At 39.8% G+C, this 22777-nt stretch overlaps 1 protein-coding gene across 4 annotated transcripts in view; it reads right to left on the reverse strand.

Moving 5' to 3' along the window:
- Eqtn (equatorin) overlaps positions 1-22777 on the reverse strand; it is a 32278-nt gene that overhangs the window by 8775 nt on the left and 726 nt on the right. The window contains exons 3-9 of one of the 4 annotated variants that reach the window (XM_021160557.1): positions 21508-21588; positions 20772-20834; positions 20133-20177; positions 18973-19032; positions 15296-15449; positions 10209-10282; positions 9864-10085 (exon numbers count right to left, since the gene is read on the reverse strand). In XM_021160557.1, the coding sequence (XP_021016216.1) occupies positions 9910-10085; positions 10209-10282; positions 15296-15449; positions 18973-19032; positions 20133-20177; positions 20772-20834; positions 21508-21588 (653 nt within the window). In that variant the 3' untranslated portion in view covers positions 9864-9909. Of the gene's footprint in view, positions 1-9753; positions 10283-15295; positions 15450-18972; positions 19033-20132; positions 20178-20771; positions 20835-21507; positions 21589-22777 lie in introns of those variants that run through there. The other 3 variants (XM_021160554.2, XM_021160553.1, XM_021160556.1) reach the window with 3 other exon arrangements.

Below are 22777 nucleotides of genomic sequence, written 5' to 3' on the forward strand. Positions count from 1 at the left end.
AATATCCAAATTAACAAAATGCTGGGTTGATAGGATTAACATAGTAAAAATGGCCATCCTACAAAGGAATCTATAGATTCAATGCAATGTCCATTAAAATTCCAACACAATTATTTACAGATTTTCAAATGACAATTCTCAATTTCATATGGAAAAGCAAAACAAACAACAAAAACAAAAAAAGAAACAAAAAAACCCCCCAAAACAAAACAAACAAAAAAAAAAACCCCAGAAAGCGAAACAACAACAACAAACAGGACAAACAGACAATCCTGAATAATAAAAGGAATATGCAGGTATCACCATCCCTGATTTCAAATTGTACTACAGATCTACAGTAATAAAAACCACATGGTATTGGCATAAAAACAACAATGTTAACTAATGGAATCAAATTGAAGGCCCAGACATTAAATTCACACACTTATGGACACCTAATTTTTGATAAAGAAGCCAGAATTATACAATGGAAAAAAGAAAGCATCTTCAACTAATAGTGCTAGTCAGACTGGATGTCTGCATACTGCAGAATGCAAATAGATGTGTACTTATCACCTTACACAAAACTCAATTCCAAGTGGAACAAAGACTTCAACATAAAGTCAGATACACTGAACCTAATAGAGGAGAAAGTGAGGAATAGCCTTGAACACATTGGCACAGGAGACAATTTCTGACCAAAACACGGATAATGTAAGCACTAAGACCAACAATTAATAAATGGGACTTCATAAAACTGAAAGATTTCTGTAAGGCAAAGGACAACATCAATTGGACAATAGGGCAGCCCACAGAATGGGAAAATGTTATGGATAGGGGCAAATTATATTTGAAGTTAATTCCGTTCTGCTATGAGTGGCTTCCAACAAGGAATGAGTCAGTACTCAGGTGATTTCGGGTAAACCTGCTTCCCACCTTAATTTGTAAAATAAAGGAGAGCTGATGATTGGGCAGATAAAAGGGAAGGTGGGAGAGAGAAAAAGGAGAAAATGGGAGAGAGGACACAGAAGAGGAGGAAGAAGAAGAAAAGCAGAGCAGAAGAACATGGCCTGGAGAAACTGCAAGCTCTAAGGGGTCTCATACGCTGTGGAAGATGGTAATGTAGCGGTAGATCTGCCCAATCTAGGTGCACAGCATGTAATCATATTAATTGAGTTGTGTTTTCATTGCCGGGCCATATTTGGGTTGAGATTTACAGAAACAGGAAAAGATTTTCACCAACTTCACATCTGAACAAAACCCCAAATCATCCAGTTAAAAAGAGGTACAGGTCTAATTTTCAACAGAACAATCTCAACTGGCCGAGAAACAGAGAAATGTTGGACATCTTTATCCAGGAGGGAAAAGCAAATCAAAAGTACTTTGAGATTCCATCTTGTCAGAATGGCTAAGATCAATAACACAAGTGGCCGCTTTTGATGGCAAGAATGTGGAACAGTGGGTACGCTCCTCCATGGCTGTACAATTCTGCTCTCCCACCAGCAATGGATGAGTGTCCCCTTACTGCACATCCTTATTGGCCATTCTTATTGGTATAAAATGAAATGACAGAGTCGTTTTGATTTGTATTCCCCTTAATGTCTAAGGATGTTGAATATTTTTTTACACTGATTATATTTAATAAGTGAACAAAAGAAATAACATAAAAACCCACAAGGAGAAACTTGCAAATAATAATTATATGAAATCTAATTTAACATTATCAATTCATGAAGTTGCAGCATAGAATGAATCCATCAGTTAGTATACTATATAAAATGGCTGAAGTGCATGTCATGATTTTATTGAAAATTAATTACATGATATATAGATTCAAGTTTTATAAATATTAATTTGAAATAGGTTGCAATTATATTATTTTATTTTATTTTATTTACTTACTCACTTTACTGGCCCCCTCCCAGTCATATCCTCCCACCATCCCTCCCCATTTCCCTCCCCTTCTCCTCTGAGCATGTGGGGAGCCCCTGGGTATCCCCCCTACCCTGGCATATCAAGTCTCCGAGGGTAAGTGCTTCCTCTCCCCCCCCACCCCCCCTCCCGAGGCCAGACAAGGCATCTCAGCTAGAAGAACATATCCCAAGGACAGGCAACAGCTTTTGGGATAGCCCAGCTCCATTTGTTCCAGACCCACATGAAGAGCAAGCTACACATCTGCTACATATGTGCGGGGAGGCATAGGTCCAGCCAGTTCTTTGGTTGGTAGTTCAGTCTCTGAGAACTCCAAGGGTCCAGGCTAGTTGACTCTGTTGGTCTTCCTGAGAAGTTCCTATCCCCTTCAGGCCTGCAATCCTTCCCCCTATTCTTCCATAAGAGTCCCCAAGCTCCATCCACTGTTTGGCTGTGGGTATCTGCATCTGTCTGAGTCAGCTTCTGGGAGGAGCCTCTCAGAGGACAGCCATGCTAGGTTCCTGTGTACAAGCATAATGGAGTATCATTAATCGTGTCAGGGTTTGGTGTTTGCCCATAGGATGGGTATCAAGTTGGGCCAGTTATTGGTTGGGCATTCTCTCAGTTTCTGTTCCATCCCCTGTCCCTGCATTCCTTGTAGACAGGATAAATTTTGGTTTGAAAGTTTTGAAGATGGGTTGATAGCCCTATTGCTCCACTGGAGTTCCTGCCTGGCTACAGGGGGTGGCCTCTTCAGACTCCATATCCCCAATTCTGTGAGTCACAGCTACGGTCACCCCCAGTGATTCTTGGGTGCCATCCTTAAGTGCATCTTCATTCAAGTTTCCTCTTTTGAAAATTCTGTTTAGATCTGTACTCCACTTTTAATTGAGTTGTACTCTTGATGTTGATCTGAGTGCCTGTGCTAACAGTGTCTGTTCAGAAAGTCTTTCCCCATGCCAATGAGTTCAGAACTATTCTCCAATCTCTCCTCCATCAACTGAACAAGTCTTCCCTAGCAAGTGTTTTCTCTGGATGGCACCTGACAGTACTCCTGAGGGCCATTTCCAAATGAAGCCACCAATGACACACAAACACAAAATCATGGCACAGACACAGCATCACAGGGTGACAACTGAAAGGTGGCTGTGTCTGTCCCCTTATCTAACCGTAACTGAAGTACAAATGTTAGAAAATCTTTGGAAAATTGGCTCTTCTTCTGCATGTCTGAATGACGATCATAAAGGGCAGTAGTTCTTGACTTGGGGAAAATAAGTGACTTTGACTGGGTAACTGAATTTACAATTCTGAGTCTCCAAATGATAAAAATAGGCATCAATTTGTGATGAAAAATTCAACAATGTCAATAAAGCTGTTTTTAATGAAAATGTCAGACAGTGGAAAATGGCTCAGTAGGACTGTGGTCATTTACTTCCCATTTCTGCCCCCTGGTGGATGATAAGGTCCTAAGTACAAAGGAAAGCAGGAAATGTATGTGACATTTTGTGTCACATGGAGGGAGATAAGCAACTAAAGGACACACATCCATTTTGGGAGTCTGTGCAGTTCTTTTTGGGTCAAGAAATGCTTTTGCAATATGACAAATATTTTTAAGCTCTAGATGAGTGGCAAAAAGAAATAATTATTCCACTTTAGCCTACACACTTGCCTTAATACAGTTGAGTAATGTAATAGAATACCAGCCTCATTTACAAACTACACTATTGAACATATAACATTTGTAGATATAAGCTACTCACTTTATTACCAACCAGTGACAACTGGACACTTCAAATAGACGATCAACTCACAGAACTGCACACAGCTTCACCCAGCAAAGCAGTTCCTTTGTCTACAACAAAATGGTGTGTAAAACATCAAGCTCACCAGGCTTTGGTTCATCTCTCTTGAGATTCTGACCAAAGAGCTTCAGTCACCAAATGATGGCCATTTCCACCCACCACCCAAATTTCAGAATTAGCAAACAAAATTCTTAAGCATATGGATCCACAGTCCTGAGAAAAACTGGATAGTGACACAACCCATGAACTGTAGAACTGGCTGGGCCATGCCACCCCTAGGCGTACCTCCTGGTTTTACTAGAATAATAATGTTTTTCTTCCCCTTTCAAAGATCCATTTTCCTTTATTAATTATGTAACTATCATTTCTCCCAAACGCATTTCAGAAATAAGATGGGGTCTAATTATGCTCTTAGAACTCTGAATTTACTTTAGATAATCTGCAGGTTTTGATAACACATGCATCCTTTTTACACAATAAGTTTCCCCTGGGATCCACAGCCTTCAACTTGCTGATCATAGTCTATTAAGAAATCTACTGAAATCCAAAACAATATACTGGGAAGATAACTGCTTGGAAAAGAAGGAAGCAGAGATCAGACAATGCTAGCAATCACAGGATCTAAATTTAACATCTGGGTTTTACTTTCTCTTTAAATGAGCTTGGCTACTCAGCCAGAAATACATGTTGGCATAAGTTGAGTTTACTGGCTGCTAAAATTTGGAAAGTGTTGTTAAACAGTACCATGAGAAACAAGAGTCTCCTCATTCTGCAGTTTAAACGTTACCATCTCACCAGAAGCTGTTTTAGATAAACAGCTTCAGCTGTTGCAGGGTTTTGAGTAAGACAAGCAATCACTTTTCTTAGCCGAGTCACACTTAATCCAGGGTTCTGAGGTGTTGGACACCGAATGGACACTAAAGATCAACCAGAGACATTGGCTCTGGGTTTGTTGTCAGAATCTTGTGGGAGTTTGTAAAAATGGAAGCAAGTTTCATTAAGAAAAATTACACAAAAGTGAGAAATTGAGGAAAAGTGAGAAAATCAAGGAAAAATAAAACTTTAGAGAGAGGGCTTCCATTCATCCAGGAAAGGAGGGGAAAGCTGTGGAATTCCTTTGTTGCAAGTTAAATGTCCGTGATAGAAACTTGACCAGGGCTGAGGTAAGCTCTATTAGGATTAGTCCATTCTCTGGGCTAAGGTGGACCAGAGCCAATAGGGCATGTCTTTTTGGCCCAACCAAGGAGACAATCATGCTCTGTTCCTCGGATGGATGCTGATCCTGTTACGGACAGTTGAAGCCCTACAATGTCTTGCCTCCATCTTTGCTAGATTTTTGCTTGACACTATCGGTCATTTGGTTGGCATCACTACTGTCTGACCTTCGCTGGTGTCTCTAGTGTTGCTAACTACACTAAGGTCTCCTTGTTCCCACATTCATATGACAAGCATGTAGCTTTACTGTGGAAAAAGAGTTAATGATCACAGTCAACAAGATGTAGCTGTAGATTTTCTTGGTTATCCCACATTTAGCTATTTGGGGTAGTCTGAGGTGGTCTCTTTCGCAGAAGCCTCTCATTAGAAGCCTTTCTGACGGGCAATTTAATGTTACCATCAGCTGCATTATAAACAAGAAAATAAAGGCATAGAATCTGCGCTTGTCTTTCACTGGCATTGGGGACATGTGTGTGTATGTGTGTGTGTGTGTGAGTGAGTGTGTGTGTGTGTGTGTGTGTCTTTCCACTCAGGCTCCTGCCATCTTATCTATTGAAGTACCTCACTCATGTGCTTCAGTATTCCAAATATTCCCTTGTTAACCCTTAGTCTTCCTTTTAACCTCAGCCTTGCTGTGATATGTCAACAATTTAAGAGTTTTTACCAGGGTGTTTTTTAAATCTTACGACCCACAGGATAGCTTCTGCATCAGAACCACCTTAGTTCTTCCTGGCTAGGAAAATGCTACTTTTGATTGGTGCTACATCCACTCCAGTAAAGTCTGCTTGACAGCTTTTAGGAACCTGGAAGCAGTCCTGAGGCAAAGAGTTTCATGGAAACTTAGCCTCCTGGAACCTTGGTACTCCCATAGCACATACACTCAAAACCTGTCCCCAAGTTAATCTGGTGTCTGGGTTCGTGTGCTCTCTTTCAGTATTGTTTTATTATAAGTGCCTTTAATGTTCCAATGTCCTAGAAAGTCCTTGAAGCTGACACTGAGCTTGGAATTCAGTAAGAATGTTACCTATTCAGTAACACTCCATTTTACTTCTAGTAGAGACAGTGAAAATAATCAGGCATTACAATTAACTTGAATAGAGCTAGAAAGCTCAGGGCTAGTCTACATAGTAATTACTTAGGGCAAAAGCCAAGTCACACCCAAACAAGGGAATACACAATAGCCTAGGAAATAGGTGGGTTGTAGTATATTATTCATGAAAGGGTTAGTAGAATGGAATTCCCCTGGTGCAGGTTTTTTACTAGGCCCAGAAGAATAGCATAATCAGGTATTTACTAAAGGACCCCTGGTGGTGCGTTTAACAATAGACTAGCATTGTATCAGAGCATTCACCTGGTTCCTGTGTTTAGCTGATTTTAATTAAGGGTTGTTCCTATTCTCAGTTGTAAACAAGGTCTGGCTCCTGCCATCTTTTTATGTGTGCATTTTGTTGTTGTTGTTGTTTTGTGTTAAGAACCAGTGTACCTTGACAGATGTATTCACCTAGCCTTCTTGTTTTTCTTCTGTAATATAAGACTGGTGCTCGTTTTGTGAAAGTACATCCAGATACAGCACTCCCTTGTGTTCGTATTTGCTTGTCATTCGCCAACTCCTTGCTCACCTGTAACCAGAACCCCATTCCCTGCAGATCGGAGACCCAATTGAGGTTCGTCTGCAGAAGATTGGTAATTGCTTTATAAGGCAACATAGAATATTTGCAAGTCTCAATGTTCAGGTCCAACTGTCAACAAAGTCCCCTGCCCCACCTCTCCCCAGAGCACAGAACATTCCTTATAATGATTTCACATGTGAGATGGTTGGGGACATCACCATCACACATTTACCATGCTGCTCCAAGCCTTCAAAGCACCTTTCTTCAGCCTCATCAGTACCCACCACTCCCATTCCCAACAGCCCTTGTGCCCCACACCTTGAAGGAACCCTAGAGATCACAAGGCAGATGCTGGGTTTTTCTTGCCCTGAAGGACAGCCTCCTCAGCCAGCTTCCTAAACATCACTAGGTCAGCTCTGCCACACCAGGACTTCTGGAACTGTGAGACCACCTCCAAAACACACAGAAACCCCCCTTCCATGAAAGGTCCGCAGCATCTCACTGTTAGGCATACCTCTGGACTTGACACAGGAAGGAACTGAGAAGAAGGCTGGCTCTTTAGGGTAATGCTGGGCAGACTTGCGGGGAGGGACTCCTGGTTTGATTCCGAGGTCTCAGGCAAGTTCTCTCACCTACCTCAGCCAGTCTGTAAAACTGGCCCATAGTACAAGCAGAAGGAAACACTGAGCAGAAGTGATACGATGCAACCCAAGCTACTGCAAGGCAGAACATAAAGCACTTCTCGAAGGTTGAGTGAGTGTCATCCTAGGAAGCACTGAGGAGACCTGGGCACTTTAGAATGGGGAGATACCCATCAGCTGCTGGAGAAAAGCGAGCCAGGCGGTCTAGGAAGCAAGCTCAGGAAATGCAGGTTTATTGACAGCATAGAGGATCAGCAGTGGACTGTATGCTGTCATCTCATTTCTACAGTAAAGCAGAGGAGACTGACCAACATCCTTCATGTACCTTCACCCAGCTTCCTCAAACAACCCGACTGTCCTATCTAAATATCTATAAGCTGTGTCGGGAGTCTGGAAAACCAGGTGGTGTTTTTTTGTTTGTTTGTTTGTTTGCTTTGTTTTGTTTTTTTACCATTGTTTTTGTTTTTGTGGTGCTGGGGATGAAACCCGGGGCCTTGTACATGCCAGACCAGGGTTCTATAACTGGGCTACACTGCTCAGATGACTTTCAAAACATAGTTAACATGTTGCTTTTGCCCATTTTAGTAAGAATAATACTAAAGTCATTAACCGTCCTTGTAATTCTTTGTTTCACAACTAGAAATGCTTTGATTTGAGATCCTTTGCATCTGTTTTCACACAAGAAAAATGAGAGACTATTAGCAGCCTTAGTGTCTCTACGTGACATCTGCCCACAAAACCCTTCCACACCCGGAGACTCAACTGGACTCCTTAGTGCCTTGCTATATCTAAGCACTTGCAGCCATTTTAGCTCACTGACCCCTCACCCACCTTCATGACTTCAGGTGCCTGAACTGCCATTATACAGGCTTGAATCCAGCCCTAGAACTGTCAGAAAGGCCCGAGAAATGGCAAAGGGAACTGGCAGAGGGGAGCTGGTGCTCAGGGCTACCCACCATGGCTCAGAAACTGTCCACTATTGGGCAGGATCAGGAAAGTGAGCACCTGTCCTGTGATGGATTTTCTCTCATGCGTAGAGGCTTATATATAGTCCACAACCACTCAAAGGTGGAGGCTCATTGCCCTCTCAACCAATGGTGAGTGAAACAGAGTCTGAAGAAAAGAGGGAGAGAGTAAAAGACTCTCAAAGAGGCAGGGAAGATAAGTGTAATGCTTCACAGGGAAGAAGAAACAGCTTCCTAAGCCAAAGATAGTAAAAAGGACTTCTGAGCTGAAATAACACTGGGAAAACTGATGTCCTTTGGACTTTCTTGTTCTTAAGGCCCTTTGACTTTTTGTGGATCATAGCCACTCTCAAGCAAAGGAACTCAAGGAAGGCATGACCCTGGCTCACCTGAGATCCCATGTGTTTAAGACAGGGTATTTTGTATCCCAGGATGGCCTCAGACTCCCTATGTAATAAAAAATAACCTTAATCTCCTGATCCTCCTACCTCTCCCGCCCCCGTGTTGGCATTAAAGGTGTGTACCACTAATGCCTAGCTTTATTCGGTACTGATGACGGAAACCAGGGCCCGCTGCATGCTGCAGAAGCATCCTACTAAGCACACTCACAACCCATGAGATTTGTAATTTGTAAAATACATAATTTGATTTGTAAAATAAATGCGCCTTTCGTAGCATGGTGTACCTCAGTGTGATGCAAAGTGTCTGACAACCAGTAAATGGAAGCCTGTTGGCAAGAAGAGGGCTGATAAAAGCAGTGACATCTGCCTTGGGTCTTCTCCACATCCACATACATACCTACAACTGACCTGCTGCATGCCCTAAGATGGTCCCACTTACAGACACAGTAAATTGAAATAGCCTTTGTATAGATAGCTTCTATAGTGATTAGTAAACTTGAGTCAGGCTTTGAGGGGTTTTCCCAGTTAAAGCACAATGATTCTGGGTGCCTGGGACTGGTGGGAGAGAGAGCTGTAAATTTCTCTAGGAAATTCCCTGATGAAATGATCTCTTCTGTGATTTATAGGCACATGTTATCCCCAAAGATTACAGGTACTTTAGAAATGGAGGAAATGTTTTCTTTATTATCATGTTTGTGCATGCACTTGTGCCCATGCCACAGGATGCCTAGAGATATCAGGACAAGCAGGGATTGAGTCCTGGTTTGCTCATTCCGCGGTGGGTTCCAGGATCTAACTCAGGTGGTTAGGCTTGCATATGGCAAGCACTTTCCAGCTGAGCTATCTTGCCAGCCATGTTTTTCTTCCTGACCAGTGAGAGCAGCTGCATAACTTCAAAACAACTCAAGAATGCCAGTTTTCTCTCTTGTTGGTACCACTGTTTAGCTAATGAAACATAGGCCAGACGGTTTCTGCTTTGATGTAGATGTAAACAGTAAAGATGTAAATGCCCTCATTTAAAGATGAACCTTAGTGTTTTATTGACCTAAGGATGGGTGGATTGATGGCTCCAAGGTGGTCTTGGCCAAACTAGGCAAGTGGTCTATCACTGAGCTACCTCCAGCCTTGAAGACCTGTCATAGTCTCTAGACTATTTGAAGGGTTTATTTCACAAGTTTCCCTTAAATGATTTCCTTGTACATTTTCATTTAAATAATTCTTATAAAAATAACTGTGATAGTTTTTATTGAATATGTCCTTGGGATGTCAGACAATGTAGATATAGGACGTAGAAATGTAGATATATTTCTCTGAAATGTGCAGTATCAAAATGAGAACATTTATGGGACACACAAAGATCTGTTTTTATAGCCAAATACTTATAGTTAATTATTCAGTGATCCTTCCTTGTTCAACAACAGCTGGGCATCAATCTCATTCATTGCCTGCATATGGCCTCTCTCAACGATGAGCTCCTTACCCGGCTCCTCAGGAAGGAGGAATCTTGTCTCCTCAGGAGGGAGGAAGCTTGACTCATCGGTTAAGACAGTTTGATTGGAGCCTGCAGAAAAATCCATAGGTTTAGATTTTGACCTTCTTGTCCTCGATCGCCTCATCTCTGAAGAATTGCGGCCCCAATAAGAGTTGCTCTCTGCACTTTTCGAAAAAGATGTATCTGACACACCTTCTGTTGGATGGAAGTAAGACAGAGTTGCCAGCTCTGGGTTGACGGAGTATTGACTCTCATAACTTTTGTCACTAAAAAGAGAACACACACCAAGAGTGGTCTTTAGTTGCATAGACTTATGATTCAAATCAGAAGTTACAACAAATGGATTATGTCCACTGTGTTACTTAATTAATGCAAATGGTATAGTTTTTCTTTCATTATAGTTACATTGTACTTAATCCTCTTGTGAATAAACTAGCAATATCTGGTGTATGCAGCCTATATCAAACTGCAATATTAGAACTTAAAAGCCAATTAATAAAAGTAACTTAATTAATAAATGCTTACCAAGAAACACAAAGGGAAATTGAATTAGGGGGAATAAACATCTAACTTTACAGGTTTAATGGATCAGAGGAATACATCATCAAAGCAACACAGTCAAAAGAACAATATTAATGATAATTGTGAACATTAAAAAGCAACTATGTGCCTTCCAGCCCACTATCTGCACCTGAGAGCTGAGACTGTCCACAGCCCACTGTGCACAGGTCCTGCCAGGAGAGACCTGTTCTCCCAGGAGTGTTTTCATTCCCAGGCTCGGAGGTGAGATAGCCACTTTCTCTCCAATAACTGTCTGGAGCTGGGCTGTGAGGAGCACATGGGGCGCAAGAACAGTGGAGCAGCTGGGACAGGATCATTCCAGTCACCATCTGCACACAGAGCTTGGGTTGTTCCAGAGCCCTCTGTACACAAGTTGTGCCAGGAGAGAGCTGGTCTCCCAGGAGTGCTGACACAAACTTAGAGACCCACAGGAGGAACAAGCTCCAGCCAGAGACAGCAAGAACATCTAAAACTAGAGATAACCAGATGGCAAAAGACAAATACAAGAATCTTACCAACAGAAACCACAACAACTTGGCACCATCAGAACCCAGTTCTCCTACCATTTCAAGTCCTGGATACATCAACACACAGGAAAAGCAAGATGTGGATTTAAAAATCATATCTCATGATGCTGATAGCAAGAAGGACATAAATAACTCCCTTAAAGAAATACAGGAGAACACAAGCAAACATGTAGAAGCCCTTAAAGAGGAAACATAAAAATCTCTTAAAGAATTACAGAACACAGGTAAACAGCTAGAAGCCTTTAAAGAGGAAACACAAAAATCCCCTAAAGAATAACAAGAAAACACAACCAAACAGGTGAAGGAATTGAACAAAACCATCCAGCATCTAAAAATGTAAGTAGAAACAATAAAGAAATCACAAAGGAAGACAACTCTGGAGATAGAAAACCCACGAAAGAGATCAGGAGACATAGATGCAAGCATCACCAAGAGAATACAAGAGATAGAAGAGAGAATCTCAGGCACAGAAGATACCAAAGAAAACACTGACACAACAATCAAAGAAAATGCAAAATGCAAAAAGCTCCTAACTCAAAACTTCCAGGAAATCCAGGACAAAATGAGAAGACCAAACCTAAGGATAATAGGTATAGAAAAGAGCTAAGTTCCCAACTTAAAGGGCCAGTAAATATCTTCAACAAAATTATAGAAGAGAACTTCCCTAACCTAAAGAAAGAGATGCCTATGAACACACAAGAAGCCTACAGAATGCCTAATAGATTGGATCAGAAAAAAAAAATTCTCCTGTCACTTAATAATCAAAATACCAAATGCACTAAACAAAGAAAGACTATTACAAGCAGTATGGGAAAAAGGTCAAGTAACATATAAAGGCAGACCTATTAGAATTACACCAGACTTCTTGCCAGAAACTATGAAAGCCAGAAGATCCTCGGCAGATGTCATTCAGACCCTAAAAGAACACAAATTCGAGCCCAGGCTACTATACCCAGCAAAAATCTCAATTACCATATATGGAGAAACCAAGATATTCCACGACAAAAACAAATTTACACAATATCTCTCCACAAATCCAGCCCTTCAAAGGATAATAAGTGAAAAACTCCAACATAAGGAGGGAAACTATACCCTAGAAAAAGCAAGAAAATAGTCTACTTTTAACAAACTAAAAAGAAGATAACCACATAAAACCTAATTCCACTTCTAACAACAAAAATAACAGGAAGCCACAATCTGTTTTCCTTAATGTCTCTTAATATCAGTGCAGTCAATTCCCCAATAAAAAGACATAGACTAACAGACTGGATACATAAACAGGACCCAACATTTTGCTGCATACAGGAAACCCACCTCATTAACAAAGACAGACAATACCTCAGAGTAAAAGGCTGGAAAACAATTCTTCAAGAAACAAGCTGAAGTAGCCATTCTAATATTGAATAAAATGGACTTTCAACCTCAAGTTATCAAAATAGACAAGAAAGGACACTTCATACCCATCAAAGGAAAAAAATCTACCAAGAAGAACTCTCTATTCTGAACATCTATGCTCCAAATGCAAGGGCACCCACATTCATTTTTTAAAAATATTTATTTGTTATATGAAGAAGGTGTCAGATCTTGTTAGGGATGGTTGTGAGCCACCATGTGATTGCTGGGATTTGAACTCAGGACCTCTGGAAGCGCAGTTGGTGCTCTTAACTGTCTGAGCCATCTCTCCAGCCCATGGGCACCCACTCTCATAAAAGAAACTTTTCTAAATCTCAAAGCACACATTGCACCACATACAATAATAGTGGGAGACTTCAACACCCCACTCTCAGCAATGGAAACAGAAACTAAACATAGAAACGGTGAAACTAACAGAAGTTATGAAACAAATGGATTTAACAGATTATCTATAGAACATTTTACCCTAAAACAAAAGAACATATCTTCTTCTGAGCACCTCACGGTACCTTCTCCAAAATTGATCATATAATCGGTCACAAAACAGGCCTCAACAGATACAAGAAGATTGAAATAATCCCATGCATGCTATCAGATCACCATGGTCTAAGGCTGGTCTTCAATAACCACATAAACAATAGAAATCCCAAATACACATGGAAGCTGAACAATACTCTACTCAGTGATAACTTGGTCAAGGAAGAAAGAAAGAAAGAAAAGACTTTTTGGAATTTAATGAAAATGAAGCCACAATATACCCAAACTTATTTTCCTGAACCGAACACCAATAGCTTAGGCTCTAAGATCAAGAATTGACAAATGGGACCTCATAAAATTGCAAAGCTTCTGTAAGGCAAAGGACACTGTCAATAGGGCAAAATGGCAACCAACAGATTGGGAAAAGATCTTTACCAATCCTACATCTGATAGAGGGCTAATATCCAATATATACAAAGAACTGAAGAAGTTAGATTCCAGAGAACCAAATAACCCTATTAAAAATGGGGTATAAAGCTAAATAAAGAATTCTCAACTGAGGAATATCAAATGACTGAGAAGGACCTATAGAAATGTTCAACATCCTTAGACATCAGGGAAATGCAAATCAAAACAACCTTGAGATTCTACCTCACACCAGTCAGAATGGCTAAGATCAAAAANTCAGGTGACAGCAGATGCTGGCAAAGTTATGGAGAAAGAGGAACACTCCTCCATTGCTGTTGGGATTGAAAGCTGGTACAACCACTCTGGAAATCAGTTTGGTGGTTCCTCAGAAAATTGGACATAGTACTACTGGATGACCAGCAATACCACTCCTGAGCATATACCCAGAAGATGCTCCAACATGTAATAAGGACACATGTTCCACTATTTTCATAGCAGCCTTATTTATAATAGCCAGGAGCTGGAAACAACCCAGATGCCCATCAACAGAGCAATATCCAGAAAATGTGGTATATTTACACAATGGAGTACTAGTCAGCTATTAAAAACAATGAATTTATGAAATTCTTAGGTAAATGGATGGAACTAGAAAATATCATCCTGAGTGAGGTAACCCAGTCACAAATGAACACACATGATATGCACTCACTGATAAGTGGATATTAGCCCCAAAGCTCAGAATACCCAAGATACAATTCATAAACTACATGAAACTCAAGAAGAAGGAAGAGCAAAGTGGAATTCTTTGATCCTTCTTAGGAGAGGGAACAAAATACCCATGGAAGGAGTTACAGAGACAAAGTATGGAGCAGAGACTGAAGGAATGACCATCCAGAGACTGCCAGACCTGGGGATCCATCCCATATACAATCACCAAACCCAGACACTATTGTGGATGCCAACAAGTGCTTGCTGACAGAGCCTATTATAGCTGTCTAAAGGACCCATGGAGCTGAAGGGGTTTGCAGCCCCATAGGAGGAACAACAATACGAATTAACCAGTACCCCCAGAGCTCCCAGGGACTAAACCGCCAACCAAAGAGTACACATGGTGGGACTCATGGCTCCAGCTGCATATGTAGCAGAGGATGGCTTAGTCAGTCATCAATAGGAGGAGAGGCCCTTGGTCCTGAGAAGGCTCTATGCCCCAGTGTAGGGGAATGCCAGGGCCAGGATGCAGGTGTGGGTGGGTTGGTGAGCAGGGGAAGAAGGGAGGGGATTAAGGGCTTTCAGAGGAGAAACCAGGAAAGGTGATAACATTCGAAATGTAAATAAAGAAAATATCTAATTAAGAAAATGTTTAAAAAAATTGTGTGGGGTTGTTTAAAGTAATCTATGATAGTGTACAAAAAGAGTTATAAAGAGATCAATCAGGCCCTCAGGTTCAAATGGAATTTAATATTTTTATAAGAAAATAGAAATTATTATTTTAAACAAATGTCTAAGCCTCAAGGCATAAAATTGCAGATTTTCTGTCTGTTTCGAGGTCTTAAGCAAGGCTACCAAAAAATTAAAAATGTAAAATCCCAAGCGAATGAGTGACTTAGAAGAAAATAAATAGCCTTCGTGTTCCAGGGCTCTTTTGCAGGTATACAGAAGGAGGAAGCATTGTCTAGCCTCCACATCCTTCCTAATTAACTGTGTGTTTATTTAAAACAGTGAAATATTCCCTGAGACAGGGCCCCCATTCCTAATGCTTAGAGGAAGTGGATTCAAGCTGCATGTCTTACACATTACTGAAGAGGAAACATACTCCTATCAGTCCACTAAAGATAGGGGGGACGCATGGCACCACAGGCTCATTCTGAAGACCACGAAGGCCAGTAGGCTTACCGTAGGTGTCTCAGTTTGTACAGTGTGGCAAAGCAGAATATCAAGAGGGGAATTAGGAGAATAAGTGTCATCAGTGAGATTCCCAGCATTAACTTGAGCTTGATTTCCTCGAGCTCTGACAGTTTGTCTTCATTGCTATTATCCAAATCTGAGGCTGGGAGGAAAGAAAGAAAGCACAGTGGGACACTGAGCGTTGTGCATGCTTTCCTCAAGGGATCAGAAGCACAGAATGTATCTGCCTGTCATCACAGCCCACTCTTCCTATGCCGGACAAAGGCTAAGCGAAGGCCACAGACACGCTTTCTCTCTCGTTTTTATAACCATCTTGGGATCGCTGTGCTTAACTCCATTTTATAGACTCACTCAAGTTTGCAAATCTTTCTACTAATCAAAATGTGGTTTTAAGCCCAAAGGTACTCACGGCAATTTTTTTTTAAATGTAACAACCTTTCTTCTTGGCTTTACTTTGAAACCACTTTAAATAACTTATCACCTCAAGAGATTATTAGAACAATTTTCAAGGCACAGGTTCTTGAGGAAGGGCAGGTGTCTGTGCTGCTGTTGGCATGCCCTGGTGATTCTTTGGAATTACAAGTGTGTAGTCTTGGTGGTTTCCTCTATAAGGCTTAAGAGATAAGTTTGCCATTTTATTAAGAGACAAACTCAGTGTGCTTGATATTGCAAAAGTAGTAGAAATAACTTTTTTAAATTCCTGAAAAGAGTTAAATTACAGAATCATGTCTGGCTCCAGAAACATTGTGGATCTGATAAAATCCGATGAAACTGCTTTCCTGTCAGATGTTTGACCTTCTTGAAAATATGGCTGACTTAAAATATACTTAACGCTGAAACTTTCCTTCTCACAGTTCACCCATGCCCACTCCCAGCATCCCAGGCATCTTCACGACTTTCTAGGTAATATTTAGGTAAGAAGTAAATATATATTCTCATGTCAATGCTCTCTGACTTTTGAACACTTTAATGATTGTACCTGTGTCATAACCCAGCAGTAGAGCGCTTGCTAGCATGTTTGAGAGCAAGGTTCAGTCCCTAGTACCAACCAACAAACAAAAAATTATATTGTCCAAGAAGAATGAAATGTGTACAGTTGTGAATGATTGTTATCTGACTTTGAGACCCATTTGGGAATATTCAAGCAGATTATATTAAAATGAACTGTTCCCCTTTAATACACCTATATTTCCTATGGTGGTTTGAATAGGTATGGCACCCACAGATTCATTTGTTTCAGTGCTTAGCCATAGGGAGTGATCATAGGGATGTGTGGCCTTGTTGGAGGAAGTGTGTCACTGTGGGGGCAGGCTTCAAGGTCTCCTGTACTCAAGCTTTGCCCAATGTGGAATCAGAGTCCATCCTGGCTGCCTGCAGAAGACAGTTACCTTCTGCTGTTTTTGGATCAAGTTGGACAACTTTCAGCTCCTCCAGCACCATGTCTGCCTGGATGCTGTCATGTTTCCCACCATGATTATAATGGACTAAATCTCTGAAACTGTAAGCTGGCCTCAATTAAATATTGCCCTTTCTTTATAAGAGTTGCCTTGGTCCTGGTGTCTCTTCACAGCAACAAAACAAAACAAAATAAACAAACAAACACCTAATCTAAGACAGTTTCTAAGCCTTTTTTGGAGGGTGGGGGCTGGGTTCTGATTATTCTGGAATTCCCTAAGTAGAACAGGCTAATGGCCTTGAACTCCCAGAGGTCTGCCTGCCTCTACTTCCCTAGTGCTAGGATCAAGATGCTACAAAGTCTTTATAAGTAGGTTCATGAAGTTATCTTAAAAGATACTCTAGCTGCTGTTCTGTCCCCCTCAAATCAAGCCACAGCCCCGACATGGTAGAAAGACAGAGACTGAGTTATAGAAAACTGCTGTGATTTTGTAGGCCCCAGACAGCCTTTACTCTCTTGCTTAAAGCCTCTGTGTGAGGAGTCACATAGGTAAGCCAGACTAGGGCAGTGGTATAAAATTACTCATCTACCACACTGTAAACAAAGGTCAGAACCTGCCTTTGTTCTCTGATCTGAGGGAAGCTGATCAAAATGAAGGGTCTAGCTCTTTAGAGTGACTCATAACTGCCCATGGCCATGAAGCTGTATCCTTCTTACATTCCAGGAGCTGGAAGATCTGTGTCTTTTCAAGGCCCTATCATGGGGGCCTACGGTTCATGACACTGTCTCTCCTAATTGCTTTTACTTCAGGCTTCATTGTGGTTGCCTAGGACTCTCCTAACAAAGTACATATGAAGGGCAGTTTGCTCTGCCTCCCTTTCCTGCAAATCTTTTACTCTTTCTAACACAGTATATTTACCAAAGGGAAGGCCAGAACCAGAGAAGGCTTTAGAATATCTAACCACTGAAAGTTACAAAATTTGAGCTGGCCTTTGCTTTATGCCCCAAATTCTTCAAAAAATAGGCATGGTGGGAGAACGCACATAAGGTGGCTAAAGCACCAGAACACCCAATATATAGATATATATCAGAATATCTGATATATAGTATGTGTGAATATATACCAGAACACGTCATATAGTGTGTGACTATATATCAGAAAATTCTATATATAGTGTGTGAATATATAAAAGAATACCTGATAGTATATGTAAATATATTAAATATATATCAGAACACATGGTATATAGTGTGTGTGGGTATATATCAGTACACCTGATATATAATGTGTCCTCAGCAAATGGTAGGAAGCCACTTCACATTTAGCTACTTAAGTGCAACACCCTGAGATGACAACATATTTCTAAGGTACCCATCATTTGCCATCCCTGCTTTGTTATTTGGCCTGTTATTTGTCATCACTCCACTTTTTAAAAATAGCTCTAGGCAAAATAAGTCATTACAGAACTGCGCAAACAGACCCTAGATATGCCACTAAATGTATATCATTTTTAGTTATTTACTTGTAAGGCAAAGGGTTTGAAGAAAATTAAAACATTGCCTTTTAATATAACTTTCCATCCACACTAGGAGTTTCGTTCTAGGTACCCATATCAGGAGGCTCACACCCACCTGTAACTCCACTTCCAAGGGATCTGATACCCTCTTCTGGCCTCCTTAGGTACATACATGCATGGGGTACATACACACACACACACACACAAAGTCTTAACAGCAAAAAAAAAAAAGAAGAAAGAAACCAAAAGAAGGGTGGGCTATGGGAACTCTATAGACTTTGCTATTGTTTTCTTTAAACTTAAAACTCTAAAGAAAAACCTATTTTTAAAAGACTATCTATCTATCTATCTATCTATGAAATACATTAAAAATATTATGTATATTTTAATATACCATTACACACACATTTTATATATTCTATACATTTAAAAATATATTGTGTATATTTTAATGTATCATTACACACACACATGATTATATATATATATATATATATATATATCACTCGCATATCGATCTGTCTCAACATTGTAAGTCAGAAGACTGGAATGTAGTAACAGTCATTGGTAAAAGGACAGCAAGAGTACTTGAGAGGTATAATTAGTCTACTGTAGTCATTGTCCTCTCTGATGTGGCATTAGCTGTCAATTACACTCTTCCACATACACTTTGCTATGAGTTGTTTCACAATGCAGCCACTAAAATTCAGGTGATATTTACACATCTATTAGTTAAAGTACTTTGTTCTTACCTGGAATTGGTTGAAAAAATTGATCTTTATCATCCATGCTCACTGCTGTTTCATTTACAGCTGTTAAAACAGTATGTTGATGATATGATAAGTAACATTCACTTACTAAAATGCTTGCATGTGTATAAAGGGGTGTGTATAATATGTAAAATCCATTCTTACTATTCATTTTAGTGTTGCTTTGTAAAGTGAACATCTCTATAATGCATGTTCAAACAGAGCTTATCTAATATGTGTGTAATTTCCATAGGGTCCATCATACTATTAGAGACATTAAAAAAACTATTCATTACTAGGCTTAGGGGCCAGTTCAAGGTATGACTGATGGTGAGGAAACTAAAAATATTTGAAGCTGTCTCAATACTGACAAATGACCTTGAAGAGTCTACAAATACTGACTTTATGGTAACAAAAAGATCTCAGTGAGTAGAAAATCCTGAATGTAAATACAAAACATACAAATAATTATGGGCTAGTGAATATTGTGTGTATTTCATTTTTATAATGTGTATGTAATACATATATCACTTATGTTAATGTGTATCTCTTATCCACATAGAATATACACAAGCATAGATTGATCTGTGCGTTATACTTTGCATGTATGTGTACTTGTGTATTTATGCTGCACACATTACTTTCATGCACAAAATATACATTGATACTTTTCACTTATGCATGCATCTCCGCGTGTTTATGCACATGCTACTCCAAACACAGAGGAGCCGCACTGGGCAGAAACCTGGTTTAAATGCTGAATCATGAACTCAGTTGGATGGTTTTTTGATCTGGGTTCATCTGTTTCTGGAGTCAAAGCTAGAAAATAAGAAGATCATGATAGTTACCTGCAACACAACGAAAGACAGGAAAACCAACTTCCCTATACCAGCTCATGTCTTCGTGATTTTAAGATACACTCTAGACTGCAACCTCTGCAGGAAACATACTCTGGGTACAGAACACTCAAAGTGCAACTTCTATCACTTCTCTGAGTACAACATTTGCTATTATAAGGGGGCAGTAAACACGTATCTGTGGATTATTGTTAGAAATACTTAAATCGGTCTTGTTTTTCTTATATAAAATGTTATAAATGTCTTCTTATATAAACTGTTAGAAAATCAAAACATTTCCCCAGTTACCTCACTATATTAATTTACCTTTAGATAATATTGTCCAAAATGCAGGGACATTGGGGGTTGAGGCTGTTCAAAAGAGATAACAGGGGTAGTGGATGAGCATCTATTCGCTGCAATTAATTACACACTCACTCAAAAAACCTATGAGAGTCAACCTGGATTGTATAGCTTCACAATATCTCATAAGGAACAATGATCTTGGCAAGAAAATAAAACAGTAATTTTGAGTTTGTAGCCCCCAATTTCTGAAACCCTCCCTCAAATAATCTTAGGAAACATTAATCATTGTGACCAGAGACACATTTATTCCTTAATCAAGTAGAAAATTTTACATTGTCATCAAAAATATGAATACCCTATATGCTCATCTTGGATCTATAAATCTAAACATTTATAAATATGTTTTATAAATTTACACATCTATTTATAAATATTTTAAAACCTCCATAATGTTCACTTCCCATTGCTTGTCAGGTACATTTGAAAATAGGCTCTTAGATATTTGCCACTTAAAAGATTCCAGGTGACTCTAAGCAATAGCAATATGGACTCTTTAGGCATGCTATACACTTATGTCATGTTCAAAGGAGTGAACACTAAGGGCATAAGCCATATGATAATATGCTCCAGATATCAAATACAGGGGGGTAGTTTTAATACTTTTACGAGAGGATTCAGTAGGTTTTTCTTCTTCTCCACTGGCAGTTGGTTTGCTGGCTTTATCTAGGAAAAGGAAAAAGTATTTTCAGCATATTAAAACACAGACCAATTGTCAAGACAAGGGGAGAACAAAGAAAGAGAATGACTTAAGAAAAAATCAGAAATGAAGAAGAGGAAGAAAGGCTTTGGAGAATGGCATTTTTGTGAGTACGGGATGCCTGAAGTAGGGTTAATATGTCTATACTCTATGAAAGAGAGTAAAAGCATGTAAGTTAGGCTTTTAGAGGTAATGGAGAGCTGTTGGGTAAGATGGTTGGCTTTGGCAGGATTGCTAGGCAGGACTTAGTGCAAATCTCAGCTTACGGTGCATCAAAATATAAAAAGTATATAAGAGGGGAAAAACCCCACAAATGTGGGTTTAAGAAAGGTTAGTAATAGTCTGGAATACTAAATTCAGTTAATGTTTCCATCCATGCAAACTGAAAAACAGGAAGTTTAGAAATGAGAAACTCTGTCTGCCACCTGTCACTGTAATAGGCATGGAGCTTCAGAAAATGTTACAGAAGAAAATTTGGGGGGCAGGGGGGGGGAGGGAGATGACAGGACTGTGCTGGTTTCCAGAAGTACAAGATGAACTGTAGAGATGAAGCCCTGGGCCTTGCCCATTGGCCCTGGGACAATTCTGCAATCCTAAGGTCTTGGCATGTGCAGCACTGAAGGTGCATTCAGTACTTACAGTTCTTCACAGCAAATTCCAGGTTAGTTGTAGCAGTCACAGATACTTCAGAACCTTTTAAATTTGGTGTGGTGAACACATCTACCAAGAAAATCCCAAGTCTTTAGCAACCAGAATATCACTTCTTACTCATTACATTTTTTTTCTTTGTAGTATTTTTTTAACTTTAAAAACTATCCACTGGCTAAAGAAGAAATAATTATAAACAAAAAATATGAGACATTTTTCTTTTTCAAAGGAAGTGGAGCAAGACATAAGGTGAAAATTCATGAGGAAGAGAGTCAAACTAATGTTCTTATGATAAATAATCATAAGAAATAATTGTGGAAATTCACAGAAAATATGTACGTGTGTATATGATGCTGAAATCAATTTTTAGAAGAGCAATACTGTCCCTAAATTCTAAGCTTGATTTCTCAGAAAATGAGACAGGATTAGAGATATGGTTGCTGAAAATATAATTACAATCAAACCAGATTAGAGCAGAGTGTGCTCTTAATTGGCTTTCTCTAATGTCATTGCACAAGAAGGAAATCTGCATACAGAAACAGGGAGACTATTACATGAAGAGGCTGAGGCATAGACTAAGCTGATGTATCTACACACGCCAGAACACCTTGGCCACAGCAGCTGAAGGAAGCAAGGAAGGGTTCCCAACCTTTGGTTGGGATGGAGCCCTTACTTGTCTGGTTCTTTGATTTGGGATTTCTAGCCTCTAGAACTATAGGAAAATACTTTTTGATTGTCTTGATTCTTTTAATTTTTGGTGTTTTGTTTCAGCAACCTTCAAAAGTGATTCACACCTCAAAATAAGTTTTGGCTAACTTGCCCTCCAATTAGATCAGTTGTCACTAAAGTAGGAGTGACAATGCCATGATGAATCATGGTCAACCGAAACAGTGGCAAAGACAGCCTTGTTCCATTTCATAACACCTCATGGAGAGTTGCAGGAAGCAAGGCTTCAACTTTGCACACTAAAATGTCTACAAAGTAAATTAGAAACTCAAAACTGGAAAATAAATGACAATGGGAGGTTACAATGCAGCATTAAGACAAACCAAACTGGGCTGGAGAGATGGCTCAGTGGTTAAGAGCACTGACTGCTCTTCCAGAGGTCCTGAGTTCAATTCCTAGCAACCACATGATGCTCACATCATGGTGGTTCACATAATGTGGCTGAAGCCCTCTTCTGGTGTGTCTGAAGACAATGACCGTGTACTCATATATATATATATATATATATATATATATATATATATATATATATATA

Source organism: Mus caroli, chromosome 4 (assembly GCF_900094665.2).
Source record: "Mus caroli chromosome 4, CAROLI_EIJ_v1.1, whole genome shotgun sequence".
Classification (NCBI taxonomy): Eukaryota; Metazoa; Chordata; class Mammalia; order Rodentia; family Muridae; genus Mus; species Mus caroli.